A 19509-nucleotide genomic window follows, 5' to 3' on the forward strand; every position below is an offset into this window, starting at 1 on the left:
AGTAGTCATGTGTGGATGTGAGAAATGGACTATAAAGAAAGCTGAGCGCCGAAGAATTGATGCTTTTGAACTGTGGTGTTGGAGAAGACTCTTAAGAGTCCCTTGGACTGCAAGGAGATCCAGCCAGTCCATCCTAAAGGATATCAGTCCTGGGAGTTCATCGGAAGGACTGATGCTGAAGCTGAAACTCCAATACTTTGGCCACTTAATGCGAAGAGTTGACTCACTGGAAAAGACCCTGATGCTGGGAAAGATTGAGGGCAGGAGGAGAAGGGGACGACAGAGGATGAGATGGCTGGATGGCATCACCAACTCGATGGACATGGGTTTGGGTAGACTCTGGGAGTTGATGATGGACAGGGAGACCTGGCGTGCTGCGGTTCATGGGGTTGCAAAGAGTCGGACACAACTGAGCGACTGAACTGAACTAAACTGAAATGGAAACACTAGGATGTTTAAAATTACAAAATAATTGCACACTTTTAAGAACAATTTAAAAGAAATTTCTCAATCAACATTATTAAATTCACCAGTTTTCATTAACTATATAAAAATTTACTATTCTATGAAAAAGAATGATCAGTAAATGCAGTGAAACAGGAAAGTATTATAAAACTGAAAATGTAAAACTTCTTACTATCTTTTTTATCAATTTTAAAGTGGAATTTTTAATCAAAACTTATCAACAAAACATAAATAGTATAAATAAAACTGCCAACACTGCTAATTATCAGAGGAATGCAAATCAAAACTATACCTCACACCAGTCAGAACTGCCACCATTAAAAAGTCTATAAATAACAAATGCTGGAGAGGGAGTAAAAAAAGGGAACACTTCCACATGGCTGGTGGGAATATAAATTGGTGCAGCACTGTGGAAAACTGTACGGAGGTTTCTCAGCAAAGTAAAAACAGAATTACCACATGATACAACAATCCCACCACTGTCCATACATCCAAACAAAATTATAACTCAAAAAGATGCACGCGCTGCTACTGTTCCCAGCAGCACTACTCACAACAGCCAAGACATGGAGATGCCCTAAGCGTCCAGTGAGAGATGGTGGGTAAGGAAGATGTGGCGCATGTGCACAACGAACACTACGCAACCATGAGACAGAACGAAATAATGCCATTTGCAGCAACATGGATGCAACTAGAGATTATCATACTAAGTGAAGTAAGCCAGAAAGAAAAAGACAAATACCATATGATGTCATTTATATGTGGAATTTAAAATTGGACACAAATGAACCTATCTATGAAACAGAAAGAGAATGAGGGAGGGACACAGAGAATAAATTGATGGTTGCCAAGGCTGGAGGAGGGCGGGAGAGGGATGGATTGGGAGTTTGGGATTAGCAGATGCAGAGATTAGAATGCATAAACCGAAAAGATGAGACTGGGGATTTCTGGGAAATGCATTATATTTTCTTCTTCATGCTTTTCTGCATTTTCAAAATACTGTTCAAAAACATTTAATGAAAAAAATTCCGGAAAGTTTCAAAAAGCCAAAGAATTTGCTGCATGCCAGCAACTATTTACATGGCATTTACAATGTACCAGACATTATAAATTGGAGAAGGAAATGGCAACCCACTCCACTGTTCTTGCCTGGAGAATCCCAGGGACGGGGGAGCCTGGTGGACTGCCGTCTATGGGGCTGCACAGAGTCAGACACAACTGAAGCAACTTAGCAGCAGCAGCAGATATTATAAATAATCTGAAGATGATTTAAGGCACTCAGGAGAATGTGTGTAGATTTTATACAATTACTATATCAATTTATACAAGGGATTTACACATTCTCAGATTCTGGTTTCCTCAGAGTTCCTGGAAACAATCCTCCATGGACACTGGGGTACAACTACTACTTATAATACTCCATAACAAGAGTATTTAATATACAAGTATTTCACAAATACTATTTAGATGCAAAAATATTAATTAAGCTAATAATAAGAACTTAATATTTTTGTGACATTTTCGTAAATAATTTCTACCAAAATAGATCCTTCTGAAATATGGTCACATACCTGCTTATATGCTGTGACACATGTTGAACTACAAAACTTCTTAGACTGTCCCTCTATTTGAAGCACGTGGCATTGTCCAGAGCCACTGTAGCAGTAACCCCCACAGTTTTCACAACAGTTCATGGTGAGATTGTTAGCAGAGCGAAATTTAGAGAAGCAGGCATCACTGCAAAGTTTATGTACTACATTCTGGTAATTAACTTCATGTCGAATCTAGAAATTATAAAGTAATAACTTAGAAACAACAAGCAAAGATCATCAAAAGCGGTCCTTTAAGCACAATACCAGACTCTTTCCCCCAGTAAAGTAAAAATGATAACTTACAACAGCATTCTTCTGACACATGCTGCATTTGGTTGAAATGCTATTTGTATTTATGGTAACAACAGGTTTTCTTTTCAGTTCATATGTTGACAAACACGACTGACTACAAAAATCTTTACTAGTGGTGGTATTTTCAAACTGGGCACTGATCACATCCTTTGGATTTAAAATGTCTCTAAAAATGACAACAAAGATAAAATAAGCCACAACATAATTTATTTTTTCCCTTTTTGTCAACTAGAAATATCAAATGAAACAAGGGCAATTAAAAGTGTAGGGAAAGGGCACTGAAATTTAAACCTGAAACCTGGGTTTTCTTGAATAAACTGATAAATCTCTTTGATCTTCAAGCTCTGTTGTATAAAATGAAACAAATACATGGCTTAGTTCATAGAACTGTTTTGAAGATCAGTATACTATGGCTCAAGTTTAAAAGGATATATATCAAATAGTTAACATTTACTATCTCTAGGAGGAAGAATTATAGGAGAGTCTCATTTTCTTTCTTCAGGTCTCCTGTATGTTCAAAATACTCTTTAAATAACATTACATTTGAGAAATTTGAAGTCACTATCTTTTAAAAGTAAAAATACATATCAAACTACACAGTGCACATTCTATCAAGATTATATTGAATTGAACATTTTCATATCTAAGTAATTCAATCTGTAAGCATTAGTAAAAGACAATGAAGATTAAAACTGTGATAATTAAGACTCCCTACCATTCCACCCTTTATCCCACTCCCAAATCAGTCTTACAGCATAGAAGTTTATGAGATAGCTTAAGTGCAAACCATTTTAAAAACCAGTAATTCTAAAAAAAAAAAAAAAAAAAAAAAAAACAAAAAAAAAAAAACCCAGTAATTCTTTAAATAATGTCTCTGTCCCATGAGTATACACTCACATAATAATAAATAAATTGTTATATTCATTCTTACATTTTCAACAGATTACACTAATATAGTACTTTTTAGAAAAGATTACAAATACCCCTGCTTCAATAAAGGAAAACAGTAAATACAGTGGGACTCATCACAAGGAGCATCTGATATTGTAATATACTGTAATTAGTAACACAATACCTCATCTTCAATACTTAGTAGCTTAACACTGCTCTATTATCTGCATTTTCTCACCTTTTATAGCTATTTTTAATTAGGTTTTAATTTATTATATTTCATTTATAAGGGTATTTAATGAGCAGTTATATTGAGTCAGGGACTAGCCCAACCCTAGGTCAAGTAATGGTACAAGCACTCAAGGAGCCTGTATACTGAGACAAGCAGACAAATGATATATTAAACACTGTAACAGAAGTATTCTTAAAATAGTATAATTTTGACAAATATATTTATATACATTAAATGTACTACAGAAATATTAGATAAGATGTGACATGAAAATTATGATATTTTATCTGGTGTTTTCTAGAAGGCTAAGGAGATAAGAGTTGGGGAACAGCATGGATCAAGGCAATAGAAGCATAAAAGCAGCTATTTCTCCCAGCTCTCAGTATATTTAACATCCAGCGGCATTACATTTTATTGTAACAGATTACATCTCATGTCAGAATGAGAATGAGCAACATCATTTTAGATAGCAAAAATTCAGAAATGGTAGAGACAATCCTGAAACAGTTACTTCTCTGAGTGCCATTATATCTAGAAAACTGTTCCATGGGTATTAACACAAGTATCCTTACCCAAGTTATCTCTTGTAAATGCTGGATTTGATGACAAAAGCAAAGACAGACTCAAAAATGAAGACAGGATATGTGGGAGAATGTGAAAAATGTTTTTCATATCTGCCTATTTGTTGGATTAAAATCTCAACTTACTCTAGTAATGTTTGTTTCTCTATATAATTAAAACACATAGCAAATGTCAAAAAAATCAGGAAGTGTAGGATTTGAAATTGAGTTTTTTAAAAGAAATTGTTATGTCCTTATTACTAATGAAATCTAAACAATAAATGATTAGCCAAAATATATTCAAACTTTAGGTTAAATTCAAGATGCTAAGAGATTTGATTAATAAAACACTAACAAAAATAAAATTGTTACTTCAAACAGTGATGTAGCTTCTTTCAACCTAAGTGCTGCTGCTATTATTTCTACCGGTCTACTGGCCACCTAATGTGAAGCACTGACTCATTGGAAAAAACCCTGATGCTGGGAAAGACTGAAGGCAAAAGGAGAAGTGGCCAGTAGAAGATGAGATGGTTAGACAGCATCATCAACTCAACGGACATGAACCTGAGCAAACTCTGGGAGACAGTGAAGGACAGGGAAGCCTGGCAGGCTGCAGTTCATGGGGTCGCAAGAGTCGGACATGACTTAGAGACTGAACAACAACATAAAAATAGCAGTAAGCTTATCAGAAAGGAAATCTTTCTATCTCCACCTATTCAAATTAAAGTAAAAATCCTTCTTATAGGGGCTGAATTACAAATTAAACCTATTTGACTAAATGGACTATAAGGAGGGAAAATGAATGTGCCAAACAAGCTATTAAAATTGTGACACTGAGTAAATCATTTATTTGACTCTAATTTCCTTATATTTAAGACAAAATTCATATCAATAATTTTATAATCAGATAAACCAGGCTATTCCAAACTGTTGTAATGACTGTGTAAACAAGAGAGGAAAAAAAGAGAAAGGAAAAGTGATGAAATGGAGATGAAAGAGTAGTTCAGAAAACAAAACAAAACAGAACACAAAGAAAAACAAGACTAATATAAATGGTTGAGGACTGAGAAACAAGTGAAAAAGGTACTCTGTAATAAGAGAAAGGGGGAAATGAAGACAGAAAATGAAAAAGCAAAACTGAGGTGAGAAGCAGTCAAGTACCTGAGAAAAGACCAGAAAGGGGCAAAGGAAAGAGATTTACAGAAAGGTAACAGAGTAAGTGAAGAATGAGGGAGAACAGTTTAAAGTCAAAGAATGGCAGGTTGAAATTTATGGGTAAGACCAAACATTACAAAAGAAGAAAATGTAATCTTAAAAATAATTAAACTACGTGAGATCAAATAAAACTAAGGGATGACATGCAGGTAAAAATAACCATCTCCAGATAATGGGAGGTCAATACTAGAGGCCAAAGAGATATAGTGAATTTAGATGAGAAGAACAACATGTATGGATAAGAATTAAAAAACACAAAAAGAGGGCACACATTTTAAAACTTCTATGAGTTTCCTGTGGTCATTTTGAAATTCACTGATAAATCACTGCAATAAATACCTATGACTATTATTATGAAAGGAGAAATATCACTGAAATTTTAGAAAGTGCTGATTGCTCAAGAACTAAATAAAGAAACATACGAGGAAGTTATTACATGAAATTATTTCATGACAAAATAGAAAACTGAAAAAAAGCCTTATAAAAAGTCTAATTCTCAGGTTGATTAACCTTAGAAAGATGATGAATTTACTAAAATACAGAAATTAGATATCTGGTCTGTAAGTATTCATTTTTTAAAGCATATTTCATAATTCAAACAGTATAAATAAAGTCTACTTTTACTAAATTTAACTTGAAACATAAAGGAATGCAAATATAACTTCTGGAACATCTAACCATACTCAAATTTCTTTTAGAAGCTTCTTTCTATATGCCTTTTCCAATTGAACTAGAAGAGGGTGCATCTTTTTCACTTTCTAGACAGAAAATGGCAACATCCTTGTATTGATTTAAGTATTGATACAAATAAATCATAGTTTGAGTAGCTTAATAATAGAAGCCAAATTGTTTCAGAAAAGCATTATTCATCTTTTTCTGATTTATTTAAACAGTGTCTAATGACCACCCTGAAAAATTAGTTCATATTCCTCAAATGATCCTAAGGTCATAATTTTTTGTTGTTAAACACTGAAATGTAACCTCTCAGATACTTCAGAGGTACTGAGAAGGTAAAGATAAATATACTGAAATCTAATTAAAGTTAATATGAAAAGTGTTAAATGAATTCCAACTATGTAAACAAGAAATAACACACAAGCACTAAATATTTGTTGGATTTAAGTGTTAATGCCTACAGTTATAAAATACTTCAGTCATATATTACTGTAAGTTATGCAATTTTTGTTTTATAAAGCATCTCAACTGGGATGCTAAAATATGTTTCAAATGTATCTTATTACATAAAATGCTCATTAATTAAAGTTAAAAGAAAGCTGAGCACCTCGCATCCAGAAAGACTGAAAGCAGCAGCAACACGTTTGTAGTAAACAATGTGTGATATTTCTCAAAAAACACAGAAACGCAGAAAATGAAACAATACACAAATAAGAACAAAGCCTCTTGAAAGAAAGGAAACAGAAGATAACTTAGAATTCTGCTATACTTTGAGCAACTCGAGCAAGTTCTCTTAGTGGGAGGAGGCGGTGGGCGGGCAGGTGGAACTGTATATCCAGTGAGGCACAATGTAGAGCAGAATAGCTGTGTAGACCCTTTCCTCTGATAAGCAGTTTGCCCCTTCTGGAGGATTTTTTTACAACCAGAACAGGAAACTCGAACAGCTGTGGCTGGAACTGAAGGAAGCATTTTATTCATGCCAGATGACGCCAGTGAAGGCTGAAAGCCAGTAGTCAACTGTGGAGCTTTAAAAAAAAGAAATTGAAAAAAAGTTTTACTTTTTACCATGAATTTTAAGTAGGCATCCTTTCTTTCTCTTCTAGAACTAGTTTTGAAATCCAACACTAATTATGCAATGCACAATTAAAGCCATTCTACACAGGCAGAGAGAACTGCCTAGTTTACTAATATAAGTAGGACTTCCTCTCACTCACACTGGTCAGAATAAATAAACATGATTCATTCATTCAGTTCTGTTTCTTACCAAGAGGACTGCCACTGACTGAAAACACAGCGCTAATTTTCAGTTCCCCCTCTTGAGTTTTTTGCTGTTGGCCATGACTATAATCCTTTTAAAAAGAAAAATAAATAAATATGTAAATAAAAAATGAATACAATGTATCTAAAGAAATTGAAACATTCAAGACATTTTACTAAGGCTAAACAGGGGTAGAAAATGTTTACTACATTAGTAAGAAATAATAGCAAGCAAACTATAATTACAATGAGAGTATAACAGGTTTATACGTGCTGAGAGCTTATGAGGTAAAAAATCAAAGTAGCTATCTAATTAGCCTACAGCACTACCAGATAGTCACAAACTATTTTTTAATTCTTAATTTACTACAGTGTTTTAAGTACTTATATTTATAAAAGTAATACACACTTACTATACAAAATTTAGACAAGTAGAAATTAGAAAAAAATTCTTACAATATTTCCATTATCCCCAACCAACCAACCACTGTTATTCTTTTGGTATATTTCTTTCCAGTCTTTTCCCCTCCAACACGTGTTTCTTTACACAGCTGTAATTATACTGAATATACCATTTTTATAAAGTGATTTTTTTTGGTCACTTGAATCAATTGAATATTTGCATATTACCACACTTTACTCCAAAATAACTTCTAGTGGCTAAGTATCAGTGTTTCTAATGGGGGATTCCAAGAATTCATGAGATCTATATAAAGGTACTCTAAGCAGTATGAAAATTCTTAAAAAATATTTTTTTAAGTTTGAGTTTTTGAGTAATTTTTTATTGAATAAAGTTTATTTTCAGTCATGAATAATCACATATAACTGAGTTATACTACAAGTTTTTAGTACTGTTGTTAGCTTTTACAATTATATTATTGCATTGTGAAACCTCTAAGTAATAGATTTAACTTTTTAATTCACTGTTTACCACACTGACACTTGCAAAACCCCAAAAGATGTCATATTCTTGGAATTCTCAGGCAACTCCAACATACTCCCTTTTTTGTGACAACAGGTGTCTGTACATTACTCAAATTTGAGAAATACTGATATATATTATTTAATAGACATAACAGATTACACAAGGATGAGACTGGGGTGAGGTGAGGCCCCTGCCTCACGTATAAATTAAGGAACCAATTCTCAGTCATATTTTCTTTAAATGCAAAACTCCATGATAAACAAAATACCAAAACTTTAAATAAGACAGGATTCCATTACTAATTTTTCCCTTGGCCTCAGTCTCCAATTTGATGATAGCCCTGTATGGCACTGAAATTACATAACCACAACCCAGTGCTGGTCCATTTGTTTCCACACTTTGCTTTAATCATTAATGCCACGATGTACATCTTTGTGAATGCTCATACATTCATATTTAGGATTATCGCCTAAGGAAAGAACCTTAACAGTGGAATTATTAGGTAGGTAAGTATATAGTAAAGGTTCTTGGTGCATAATGTCAGATTGCTTTTTAAAAACTTAACTACATTTATTCTAGCAATTTGTGAAAAAAGTCACTTAGTCTTTTCCCATTCTTGTTTTAATTTCCAATTTTTTCAATATCCATTTACAAAAAAGCACTATAAGGTAATAATATTAACCTCCTACAGCATCTGTTATCATATTTCCTCAATACGTTCTTTCAGCTAAAATTTTACATACTGAAGTTTCCATGTTTATGGCAAAAAATAGATGGTTTTAGCTTTAGCAATTCCTTCTATTTCTTACAAAGTTCTACTTCCATGATAAAATGCTAAGACAATGGTTTCACTGTTTATAGAGCCCTTTAATCCAGAGGTCAGCAAACTTTATTTGCAAAAGGCCAGATACAAAGTATTTCTTGACTTTTCAAGCCATGCTATCACAACTACTCAACTTTGCCCTGGTAGAGCAAAAGCACCTATAGATAACATATAAATGAACAACTGTGACAATAACCAGTAAAACTTTATTTACAAAAATAGTATGCAGAAAAACAAAAACAAAACAGAAACAAAGAGGACAGGCGGGATTTAGCCTGCTGCTGATAATTTGCCAACTCCTATTTTAATCCATCCAGGATTTATTTATTTTGATATATAATGAGCATTTTTCTTTCTCTTTCTCTGAATAGCTGGTGAATTCCTTCCACTCACAATTGACATATCAAATTTCTCTAAAAATACCTCTTCTGTGGCAATCTATTCTGTATCATTATCAGGCTGACTACTCTTACGATTTCACACTATCTTAATGAAAATAACTGTAAGATGCTTAATCATTTAATAGTTTGCCATATTTCTAATTACTAGAACATATATATAATATAATGTGTGTGTGCATGCCTATTTATTCTTCAAAACGTAAGAAACCATTGATATTTCATCAGAATTGTATTGTAACTATATTTTACTTTAGGAATAACTAATATCTTACATTTTTTTAAGAAAGTCTATCCATTCATTCAAGTTGTTTTATATGATACAGCACTTTTTAGTCACTTTGCTGTAGGAAATAGTTTATCTTTTCACCATATTATCTAGGTGGGAAACAACTGATTTATAGAAATACTGCTCTGCTTTACATGACTAAAATTCAACTAGCTACTCAACTAAACTTTCATGAATTCTATTAATTTTCTAATAAAGATCCTTACCAGCAAATGATGATAATTTTGTCTCCCCTTTTCCATTATTTCTTCTAATTTCTTTAACATGTGTTGGGTCGAAAATCCAACAAGAGTTAAAATAATAATGCTGATATCTGTAATTTGTGTTCATTTAGTAATTATTAACAGAAGGTTTCCATCATTTTACTTTTAAATTCAATGACTGTTATTGATCAGAAATAGGTATTTCCTTACCTGATCAAGAGAGTATCTATTATAATTACGTTGAAACTTTTGGGGCATCTATCTATCTATCTAGTCTTATTTGACCTGTTGATGAAGTTATACATTAAGAGATTTTCTAATACTGATTCATTCTAACATTCCTACATTATATAGTATATTAAGGCATATTACAAGTAAAAATCTTTTTTAATTCCAGAAAATTCCAGAAAAAAAATCAATATTCATGGGTATACTTTAATGGTCTCCAGTCAGTTCTCTTTCTCAGTCTATGACAGTTATTTAAAACTTCTGACATATTCCTTAAGCCTCAAGTACATATTACTTATGTAACATAGTAAAATACATATATACCTTAAGTACTCTGCTTGTACACCCCACAATGCCTTCAAGGCAGAATCATGTTTATGTTAGCATCCTTCCAACAATGACTAATTTCACAAATATTTAATAAAAAATCAGTGACTAATAACTTGAGAAGTGAAAATCTTATGACCCAAAAGCTCTCAGAAGCAGAAAAACAGAAGTCAAAACCAAAAAAATCCTTTACCAGTATCTTTACCTTCCTCTTGTTTACCAGAAAGTATATATGAGTATTACAAGACAGTGTTTCAGAAATGAAAAACCCAGATTCTATAACCAAGTTAACTTGACATAGCTAAAAAACAAGCTCCAACATTTAATTACTGCATCCTACTTTCCAAGACTATATGACTCACTATTGTCACAATTAACTGATTTGCTTTCCCATTCTAATCCATTTATTTCAATGAGATTATAGATTAGCTCTCCTTTTATTATGAGCAAAAAGAAAAAACAAATCATTATTTCAAAGTAATATTTACTGAATTCCCAGCTTTTAGAATCTATAGAAAAGGGGCAAAGAAAAAATGAGAAACAACTTTTATTTATAGAACAAAGTTTGGCAGAGTAATAATAAGGCCTTGATAAAGGCCCCTGATTGGCTCCTTTCTGGCCATATGTCCTTGAATAACTTACTAACCTCTACAAACTTCAGTTCCCTTATCTATAAATAGACTTAATATCATCTACTCTGGCCTTTTTATTCTGGAGGATGAAACAATGTAGTACATATAAAAGTATCTGTAATTGTAAATATTATATAGAAAATATAGTAACATGCAATAGGATCTGAATGAAGAAATGCAACCAGGAGGACAAAGGATGCTATGCCAGTAACAGAGGAAGGAGTATGACAACTGGCAAACCCAGAAAAATGTAACTGAAGAATAATCAAGAGCAATTGAGAAGAAGTGGATAAACATATATAAACATATTTCCGTATCTTAGTGAGTTATATGGGAAAGTAAAAAAATTAAAACCAAAATGAATTGTGTAAAAAGGAGAATAAGGAAGCAAGTTGAAAGCAAAGCTACAAGTTAGGCAAAGAGAAAAGTCAAGTGAGGTTTTTACAAGGTGCCAGAAGCTAAAGCTATGATCTTGTTAAGTCAAGAGAAAAGTTATTACAAGTAACTGATGGTCAAAAGTAAAGAATGACCACAGCTGTTAAATCTATCAGTATTTTATGAGCATTAGGCTAACAGTACTGTTTCAGAATCTAAGAAAACAATTCATTGGAACTCCTTTTTCCAACCTATTTTTGGAAATGAAGAGTGATAAAGTATTAGGTAGTACCGAAAAATGAATATAGATTTCCAGTGGTCACTGAGGAGAAATACCTAAAAGAACAGAACAACGAAGAAGGAAGCAAGAGAAGGAGAGAGAAAACAGGAGCAGGGAGAGGAAGTGGGAAAGAAAGGGAGAGAAGGGTAAGGAGGGGAAAGGGAATAAAGACTCTGGTACCCATAGTTTAACATGAGGTTCCCTGAGGAATTTCTAGAAGAATTATGAAGGTCTGATCCCACAGGACTGGTGTAGCTGATAACAGAGAGGACCTCTCAGAGAAAACCTAGCTTTGCCCACTCACACATTGGAACTTCCTTATTTTGGGGTCAGCATAAAGAATGCTTCTAGACCTTATGCCTTGGACTTACATTCCTGCTTGGTTCTCGAGTACAGTCAATCAAGTGGTGAGCTCTTATGGAAGTTCTTCCCCAAAATCATGACGAAACTTCCTATTTGGTATTTTACAACACATTATTACACTTTGAATAGTGATTAATATGTAGGTATTCCTGGGTCCTGACAGTTCCATCCTATTGCTGTTCTCTAGTCACTGGAATATCTGATTGTTTTCAAAACAGTAATACAAATAACCCTTCCTGATGCCCCCTTCCCCTGATGTATGTAGTCTTTCCTATAACTGTCTTTCATCTCAAGGAGTGTCACTGGGTCATGTACAGGGAGAAACTGATGTCTTTGGTATCCTGACAACACTGCGATTCCTTATGGATTTCTCATGTCCAGACTGGGGCACATAAAGGATGGAGATCTGCTCTGTATAGAAGTAACAGTAGTCTTCTGAAATATACACTGCCATATCTCCCCTAGGTGTCAGGACGTTTCTTTATCTCTAAATGAGATATCTCTATTGTGCCTGCTTCTATTACCATTCTTTCATTCTAACTTCTACCATCTTCTTTGTAGCTACCACACTCATACCCATCCAACTCTACAGCTTTATCATCACTACCCTATACAGCTACCTCCCACTGGGCACCATGGAATTCCTGTTTAGGAAGCATCAGTCTGACTCACATAAATCACTTGCATCTCTTGCCTTTTCCTACTGTAAAACAGTGGTCCTCAATACCAGAGGACTTTGTCCCCCAGGGGACACCTGGCAATGCTGGGGGCATGGTACTACTGGCAGTTAGTAGGCAGAGGTCAAGGACGCTACTAAAGATCCTGTAATGCGCAGGATGTATTGCCCCTCACTACAAAGATCTATCTGGCTCAAACTGTCAACAGTGCTGAGAAACCCTACTTAGAGACATCTGAGTGAAAAAAATCTCTTCCACATAAGTCTCAGATTCTCAACCACTCTAAAATAAAAGAAAGATATGGAAAGGTAAACTTTCTCCAGATCAAATGTCGTTTCAAAAAAAACAGCTAATTCATGCTATCTTTACTTCTCAGCTTCTGTACTCATACCATCTGTATAAAATACAGAACACCCTCCAACAATTGCTGCTATTGCATATTCATCCCTTAGTCCTTTTTTACATTCTTAAATGACTGCACCATCTTTATTCTGTTCCAACCACTGCTATGTCATTAACTGCATGGATAACTTCACTGACTTCAGGATTCAGTTACAGGATCTCTCCAGAGCAACCTTGAAATAACAGAGCTCTAACCCTACCCTTTTTACTCACACACCTCAAAATTGGAACCCTGTATCACCCATCAAAACCTCCTTTATCTTCAACCCACTGATCTAAAGAACTGGTTTTTCAATCAATTAACTCTTCCAAAGATAACCTGTCCATTAATCCCTCCTGAAAAACACTTAAATCTTTACATACTTCATTAGCAGTAACTGTAAAAGGCTTATTACTACCTTATATAAACAATCACACCATAAACTCATAAACCTCCATAAACTTCAGCCATGTCTGCTGTTATAAATCTCAAATCCTTGAAGATTCACTTTCCCTAATCCTTCACTAACACTGTAAAAATCACAGAACAGCGTTATTAAGGAACAAAGTGGATTAGAAGCCTTAATTACTACTTGGAAAAAGTTTCCTATAACTCTGGTTGATTCCTTAGTATTATTCTTGAAGATAATTCAATTTCCTCAACCTTCATTAAGAGTCTCTTCTCACCCCATCAACAAAACACTTCTTAATCAAGAACTTCCTTTCTTGAATGAATAATGCATGTGTGGAACAAAAAAGAAGGGGGAAAAAAGGTGAAATGTTTACTTGAGCATTGTCAGGTTCATCTTTAATTCTGTCTAGAAGTCCCTGCTGTGGTGCCATTGCTTTGTCATACTCATCATCCAAAGGTTCTTCTTTAATTCTAATATTTGATGCAAAGGAATTTCCCAGTTCCGAACCAATGGATTCTTTATTGGCAAATGGATAGCTGGAATCCTAAAACACAATATAAAGGATTAATAAATAATCAGATTTTTAAATTATTCCTCTTCAGGTTTAACACCCAGAGAAAAGCTCAATGGAAATGAAGAACTCTATGGATGTTCATTAGAGTCCCTATGCTTACAAGTAAATGTGACATATGTCCAAATATCAAATACAAATAAAGAATCTAACAGCAAAGACTTCTTAGCACATCTCCAAAGATGTCCTTATCCAAATAATAAAGGAAATTTAAAAAACCAGTCCTCTACCTAATACATATAGTTACAGTTTAGAAAATCACATAAAGAAAACTTTGACACTTGCCACAGTTACAGCAATCTACATACACACTGAAAACTTACCCTAAAGTTTGTTTCTGGGGTTTGTGGTAAATGGGTATGTAATGTTTCTTCAACTTGATTAGCTATTGAAAGAAAAAAACAAAACAAAACAAACATATGTATATGAATAACAAATCTTAGAAAGAATGACCTAAAAAGCTATTACTTGATAATCACCTCTCTTTCCAACAAAGATGCTCATTAGAGTGAAAAGGGTACCAAAAAATACCCACAAGGCAGTTTCACTCAAAATAAACCACCTGGCCCCACCTAACTTTTAGCCTCACCTCACACTATTTCCGTGCTCAAGCCTAAATATAAGTGGTTACTTTATTCACTATGTTCTAAATATTACTTTAATTTGCTCTTCCCCATCTCTGCTTATATCATTCCAAGTCCCCACTATCCTAATCTTTACAGTCTTTCATATTCAGCTCAGTTCAAAAATCACCTCCCTTCTAGAAAACCTTCCCTTGTCCACTAAGTTAAAAATCATTTCTCTTCTAAGAATACCTAAAACAGTTTCAGTTATTTCAAAGAAATATTATTGTACTGCTTTATTAAAAACTCTTTTACCATTGTCTTCAATTATAAACTAAATTTTATGCTATTCAACTGGTCATTAACACTTCAACTACTTTACTTGTCCCTTTTGCTATTAGACATTATGTTCCCTGAAGATAAGTACCCATATAATTTATCCTTCTAGGCATACTGAAAATACATTAAATAATATATACTGAAAAACACAGTATACCCTTGTACACCCTTGTACATAATGGATACTTAAACTAATTGCTCTTTATAATGATACTGATTTGTTCTATCACAGTTTTCCTAGCACTGTCAGAAGAAATTGTAATACAAGGACTAGTATATTCAACCTTGCTTTCTTTCACACCTATTGAATATTTATTGAAATTTTACTATTTTCACTACACCAGGTTAGGCCCCAAGAACACAAAAATGAGTAAGATACAGTCCGGCCCTCAATAAACTCTCACACTAGCAAGTAAAGGCAAAACAAACAGCTATGATACTGTGTGATAATTACTATAAATAAATGAGGCATTAAAAAAATGCTATGGAAATACAGATGAGGAAACAAACATTCTTGACGCAGAGAGATTAGTGATGACCACAGGGTAGAAGAGGTTTATGAGTTAGGTAGTGTCGGATAAGAAGCACTTTTACAGGCATATATACAAGAGAGAAAATGACATGCAGGCAAATGGAACAGCAAGAGAAAAGAAAGGCATAGAAATAAGAAAATGTATATATTCAAGAATGGAACTAAAGATAAGTATAGGGTATGCTGGGCAAAGAGGCTCAAGAGGAGTCTCAAGAAACTTCTAAAACATAAAACAGAAATGCTATCAAAAAGAAAAACCCTCCCTAAACTGGACTAACTGGTGGGACAGCAGTTTGAATTAGTGCTTACAGCACAAAGAAGTTAAATCCAACTTCAGGTTCCAATGTTCAACCAAAGAAAATGAACAGGTGATTCGAGTATCTTGCCTTCTCATCAAAACATTGCAACCAGGGGAGGGAGAAATGAGGTTTAGAGCTATTTTTCAACCATTTATACCATTACCAATAGTTACTGGGAGAAATTCAGTCACTCTGCAAAGAACAAGGATAAAAGAAAAATGACAAGCTTACAATGAATTTAACTGTTCACACTTTGCTTAGTATCAGAAGTAATAAAAGCTGTATTATTATCAGTATGTTGTTATTTATTGTGTTTTATGGCTCTATTCCAACAATTATTACCTGCTTTATCAAAAAAACTGCTTTTCAACCTTGAATCCAACTCTTTATGGGGTTTATCCAACCGTTTTTCACGTTCATAAGTTAGGTCTCTATTTTTCTCCTTTCCAGAAAATGTCTCTTTGCTGTTTTCTCTTACTAGACTAAAATCTTTCCGTATTGATTTAAAGACAGAAACCTGATCAAATTGTTTAGGAAAGTCTTTTTTTAATTTATTTTGAATCTGTATTTCATTTTCATTGTCTGATTCATGCTGTGTGACTCTTCTCTCTACTTCCAAGCTATCATCAGTATGAATTGAAGAAACAAGATTGTCCTTTGAACTAAAATCCTGTTCATCCTCATTGTCACTACCAACGACTGGAATTCCTGCAAGATCCCCAGAGTTCAAAAAATAATCATCTTCATCCAGCAATGAATTTTCAGATCCTGTTTGATTCGGCATTCCATAAGACATGCTGTCAAGGGTAGGAGTTAAGTTGTGGTCTATATCTTCAGACATTTCTGTATCCATGATACCACCACCTTAAAAAGTAAAATACTGTTTAGACAAACGATAGTGCTAAAGATGACCATATTTATAAGGTCTGTCTGGCATTTAACAAATGATATTTATTTTTCTCTTTTCAAACAAAATATAGATAATAATACTGCAGTATTCAATAGGTGTGACAGATAAGATATCCCTATCTGACAGATAAGGAAACAGGGACATAAAACTTGAGAAACTATTTTAAGTTAGAAAGAAAGTCAATGCAATATAGAAAGAAAGAGTACCAACTTCAGAATGAGACATATGTGTGTTGGAATCATAGCATAATTACTGAAAATCTATGTGATCCTGAGAATAAACTCTAAGGCTTCCTTATCTACAGAACAGTATAATACTCACCTTGGAGATTAATTTGTGGTGAGGTTTAATGATAGTATGTATAAAGGACCTACTAACACAGAGATTGACACAGAGAAAGGAATATGAAAGTGATAATCATAGTTATCATAGAGACTATTCTGGGGAGCTGAGATTAGAACCCAGTTCTCTGATCTCAGATTCCTAATCTCTCTACACTAACCCTTAATAAACACTTACAGCAGTTACTCTTTACAGTGGTGAATATTAAAACATAAAAATAAAATTTATCCAAGCCAGAGTAAATATTAAAAACTGTTTACTATTTGAAGTACATGCTCAAGTCTCTCCCATTACAAAATAAAACAAACAAGAATACTTAGTCCTGTATTTCTTTTTCCTGCCCTAATTCACCTTTCTTTCACAAACTTCTAGGGAAAAAGTTTACATTGGTTTGTTTCTACTTCATCTCCCAGTCATTAATCCTTTGCCCTTATTGTAGTCTGGTTCCCAATTTCACACTGGAACCTCTCTCATTAAGATCATCAATGATTTCCTCATGGCCAAATTCAATTATTTTTTCAACCTTTATGTGTCATATCCCTCCCAGATAAAATACTTTGGTTTCTTTGACATGCACTATATCCTACTTTCCTTACTATTCTATTAATTTATCCCATTCTCCTCTTCCTATTTTATGTACTCAATAGTCCAATTCTCATCTCATTTTATATACTCAGACCATTTTATTTACCATCATAGACTTGACTTTTGCTGATGACTTCCCAAATGTTTTAGCTTAGAACTTTCCTCCAAACTTCAGATGTCTACATTCAAGTAGCTTCTATAGGACCCCTAAGAACCTTCAACTTAACACCTCTAAAATAAAATTCATCATGCTCCCATTTCAAGCGTACTTTCTTGTACTTTATTTCTGTCACTTAATTAATAGCATTGCCAAATCAGCAGGCTGATCAAGACAAAAAAAACAGAGTCACTACAATTCTCCTTCCTCTTGGACAAATTCTGTTAACTGTATTAATATCGCTTTCAAATCCATCTCCTCCATTGGTACCATTCCAACACTTCACATCTCTTCCTACTGACAGTGCACTAACTCAATCCACAGGATATCTAGCAGGCAACCACATTCTTACAAATTCTGCCTTCAAACCATATTTAATTGGTCCATGAGCAAACAAACTGGAACTGGTGAAAACACAGAGCAAAGCAAAAGCTAAAAATATTAGTGGCACCAACAGCTTTGCTTTTATTTCATGTGGCTGGATCTTCAAATCATTCTCTGAGTTCCATGATCCAGGATAAATTTCTCTTTTTGTTCAAACTGATTTGAGTTGGATTACATCTAATCAAGTCCTAACTAATATAGGGTCCAAATGAAAGCTTTCTTCAAGTTGCCCCCTTCATAAAGACATCAGAATTATCTTTTGAAACCATTAATCATTCCACATTATACCTGCACTTGAAATCCTTCAAAAATATCCCTTGGCCTAAAAGTACTCATTCATTCATTCAGCACCTACTTATTAGGAAATTGCTTCATGGTAACTACTATGCTAGGTTTGAGGGATATGATGATGAAAATGACAGCTATGAATCCCTCTCCTCAGAGAACTAGAGAAACAGACAAATAGAGAAAATAATAAAATTAGAAAATCACCATTTTCACATAACTAATTAATTTTAAATAAAGATGGTAAAATCATAGGAATTTCCATAACTTACTTTCACATAGTATACCACAGAGAAAAGCACAGAGGGAAGAGAAAGCATGTACAATATCACAGATATTCACTATACTATTCTTATTGCTTAGACTGTTTTATTTGAAAATTTTCCTAATAACAGAAGAATAGGGAGAAAATATAAAGAAGCAGGGTGTTAAAACACACACATAGTGAGATAAATTTACCAGATCATAAGGCAAACAAAGGTCAAGGTTAGAGCCTTCTCTACAGAACAGTTTATCCTTACTACCTGACCACATAGTATATGCTCAGTAACTGTTTAATGAATGAAAGAATATGCATTCTTGTGATCAACATTTTAATCTTGAGTACTACAGTATATAAGAAATCAACTAAAAAGAAATATTGCAAGAGACTTCCAAAATCTTTATGTTTAAATTCAGGATATGATATTGGGAGGAAAGGGGAACCACCTGAAAAGAACTGGATCTTTAACTCACACCAAAATAATTTCCAGATGTATTTAACTTTTAGACATAAAAAAATAAAACACCAATATTAAAAAAAAACCATGGAAGAATTATTTTTTAGGGGAAAGGCTTTCTAAGAATAACACAAAACCTAGAATAAAAGACTGACTGAATTAAAGAATAAAAGACCAAATGTGACTATAAAAAATTCCTAATGAGAAGGAAACATAAGGCAAACCAAAAGATCAAAGACAAAGCTGTCAAAAACATTTTACTGCACTTTACATCACAACAGGTCCTTTCCCTAACGGATAAAGATACCAA

The 19509-nt window shown here is 33.8% G+C and overlaps 1 protein-coding gene across 5 annotated transcripts in view; it reads right to left on the bottom strand.

The window, feature by feature from the left end:
- The window catches only part of ZMYM4 (zinc finger MYM-type containing 4), a 155667-nt gene that overhangs the window by 53511 nt on the left and 82647 nt on the right, over window positions 1-19509 (bottom strand). For all 5 annotated transcript variants that reach the window (XM_065916675.1, XM_065916680.1, XM_065916686.1 and 2 more), the window contains exons 3-9: window positions 16160-16681; window positions 14408-14469; window positions 13887-14057; window positions 7207-7291; window positions 6712-6967; window positions 2361-2535; window positions 2037-2249 (exon numbers count right to left, since the gene is read on the bottom strand). In XM_065916675.1, the coding sequence (XP_065772747.1) occupies window positions 2037-2249; window positions 2361-2535; window positions 6712-6967; window positions 7207-7291; window positions 13887-14057; window positions 14408-14469; window positions 16160-16681 (1484 nt within the window). The remainder of the gene's footprint in view (window positions 1-2036; window positions 2250-2360; window positions 2536-6711; window positions 6968-7206; window positions 7292-13886; window positions 14058-14407; window positions 14470-16159; window positions 16682-19509) is intronic.

The sequence above is a fragment of the Muntiacus reevesi genome, chromosome 1 (assembly GCF_963930625.1).
Source record: "Muntiacus reevesi chromosome 1, mMunRee1.1, whole genome shotgun sequence".
NCBI classification, from domain to species: Eukaryota; Metazoa; Chordata; class Mammalia; order Artiodactyla; family Cervidae; genus Muntiacus; species Muntiacus reevesi.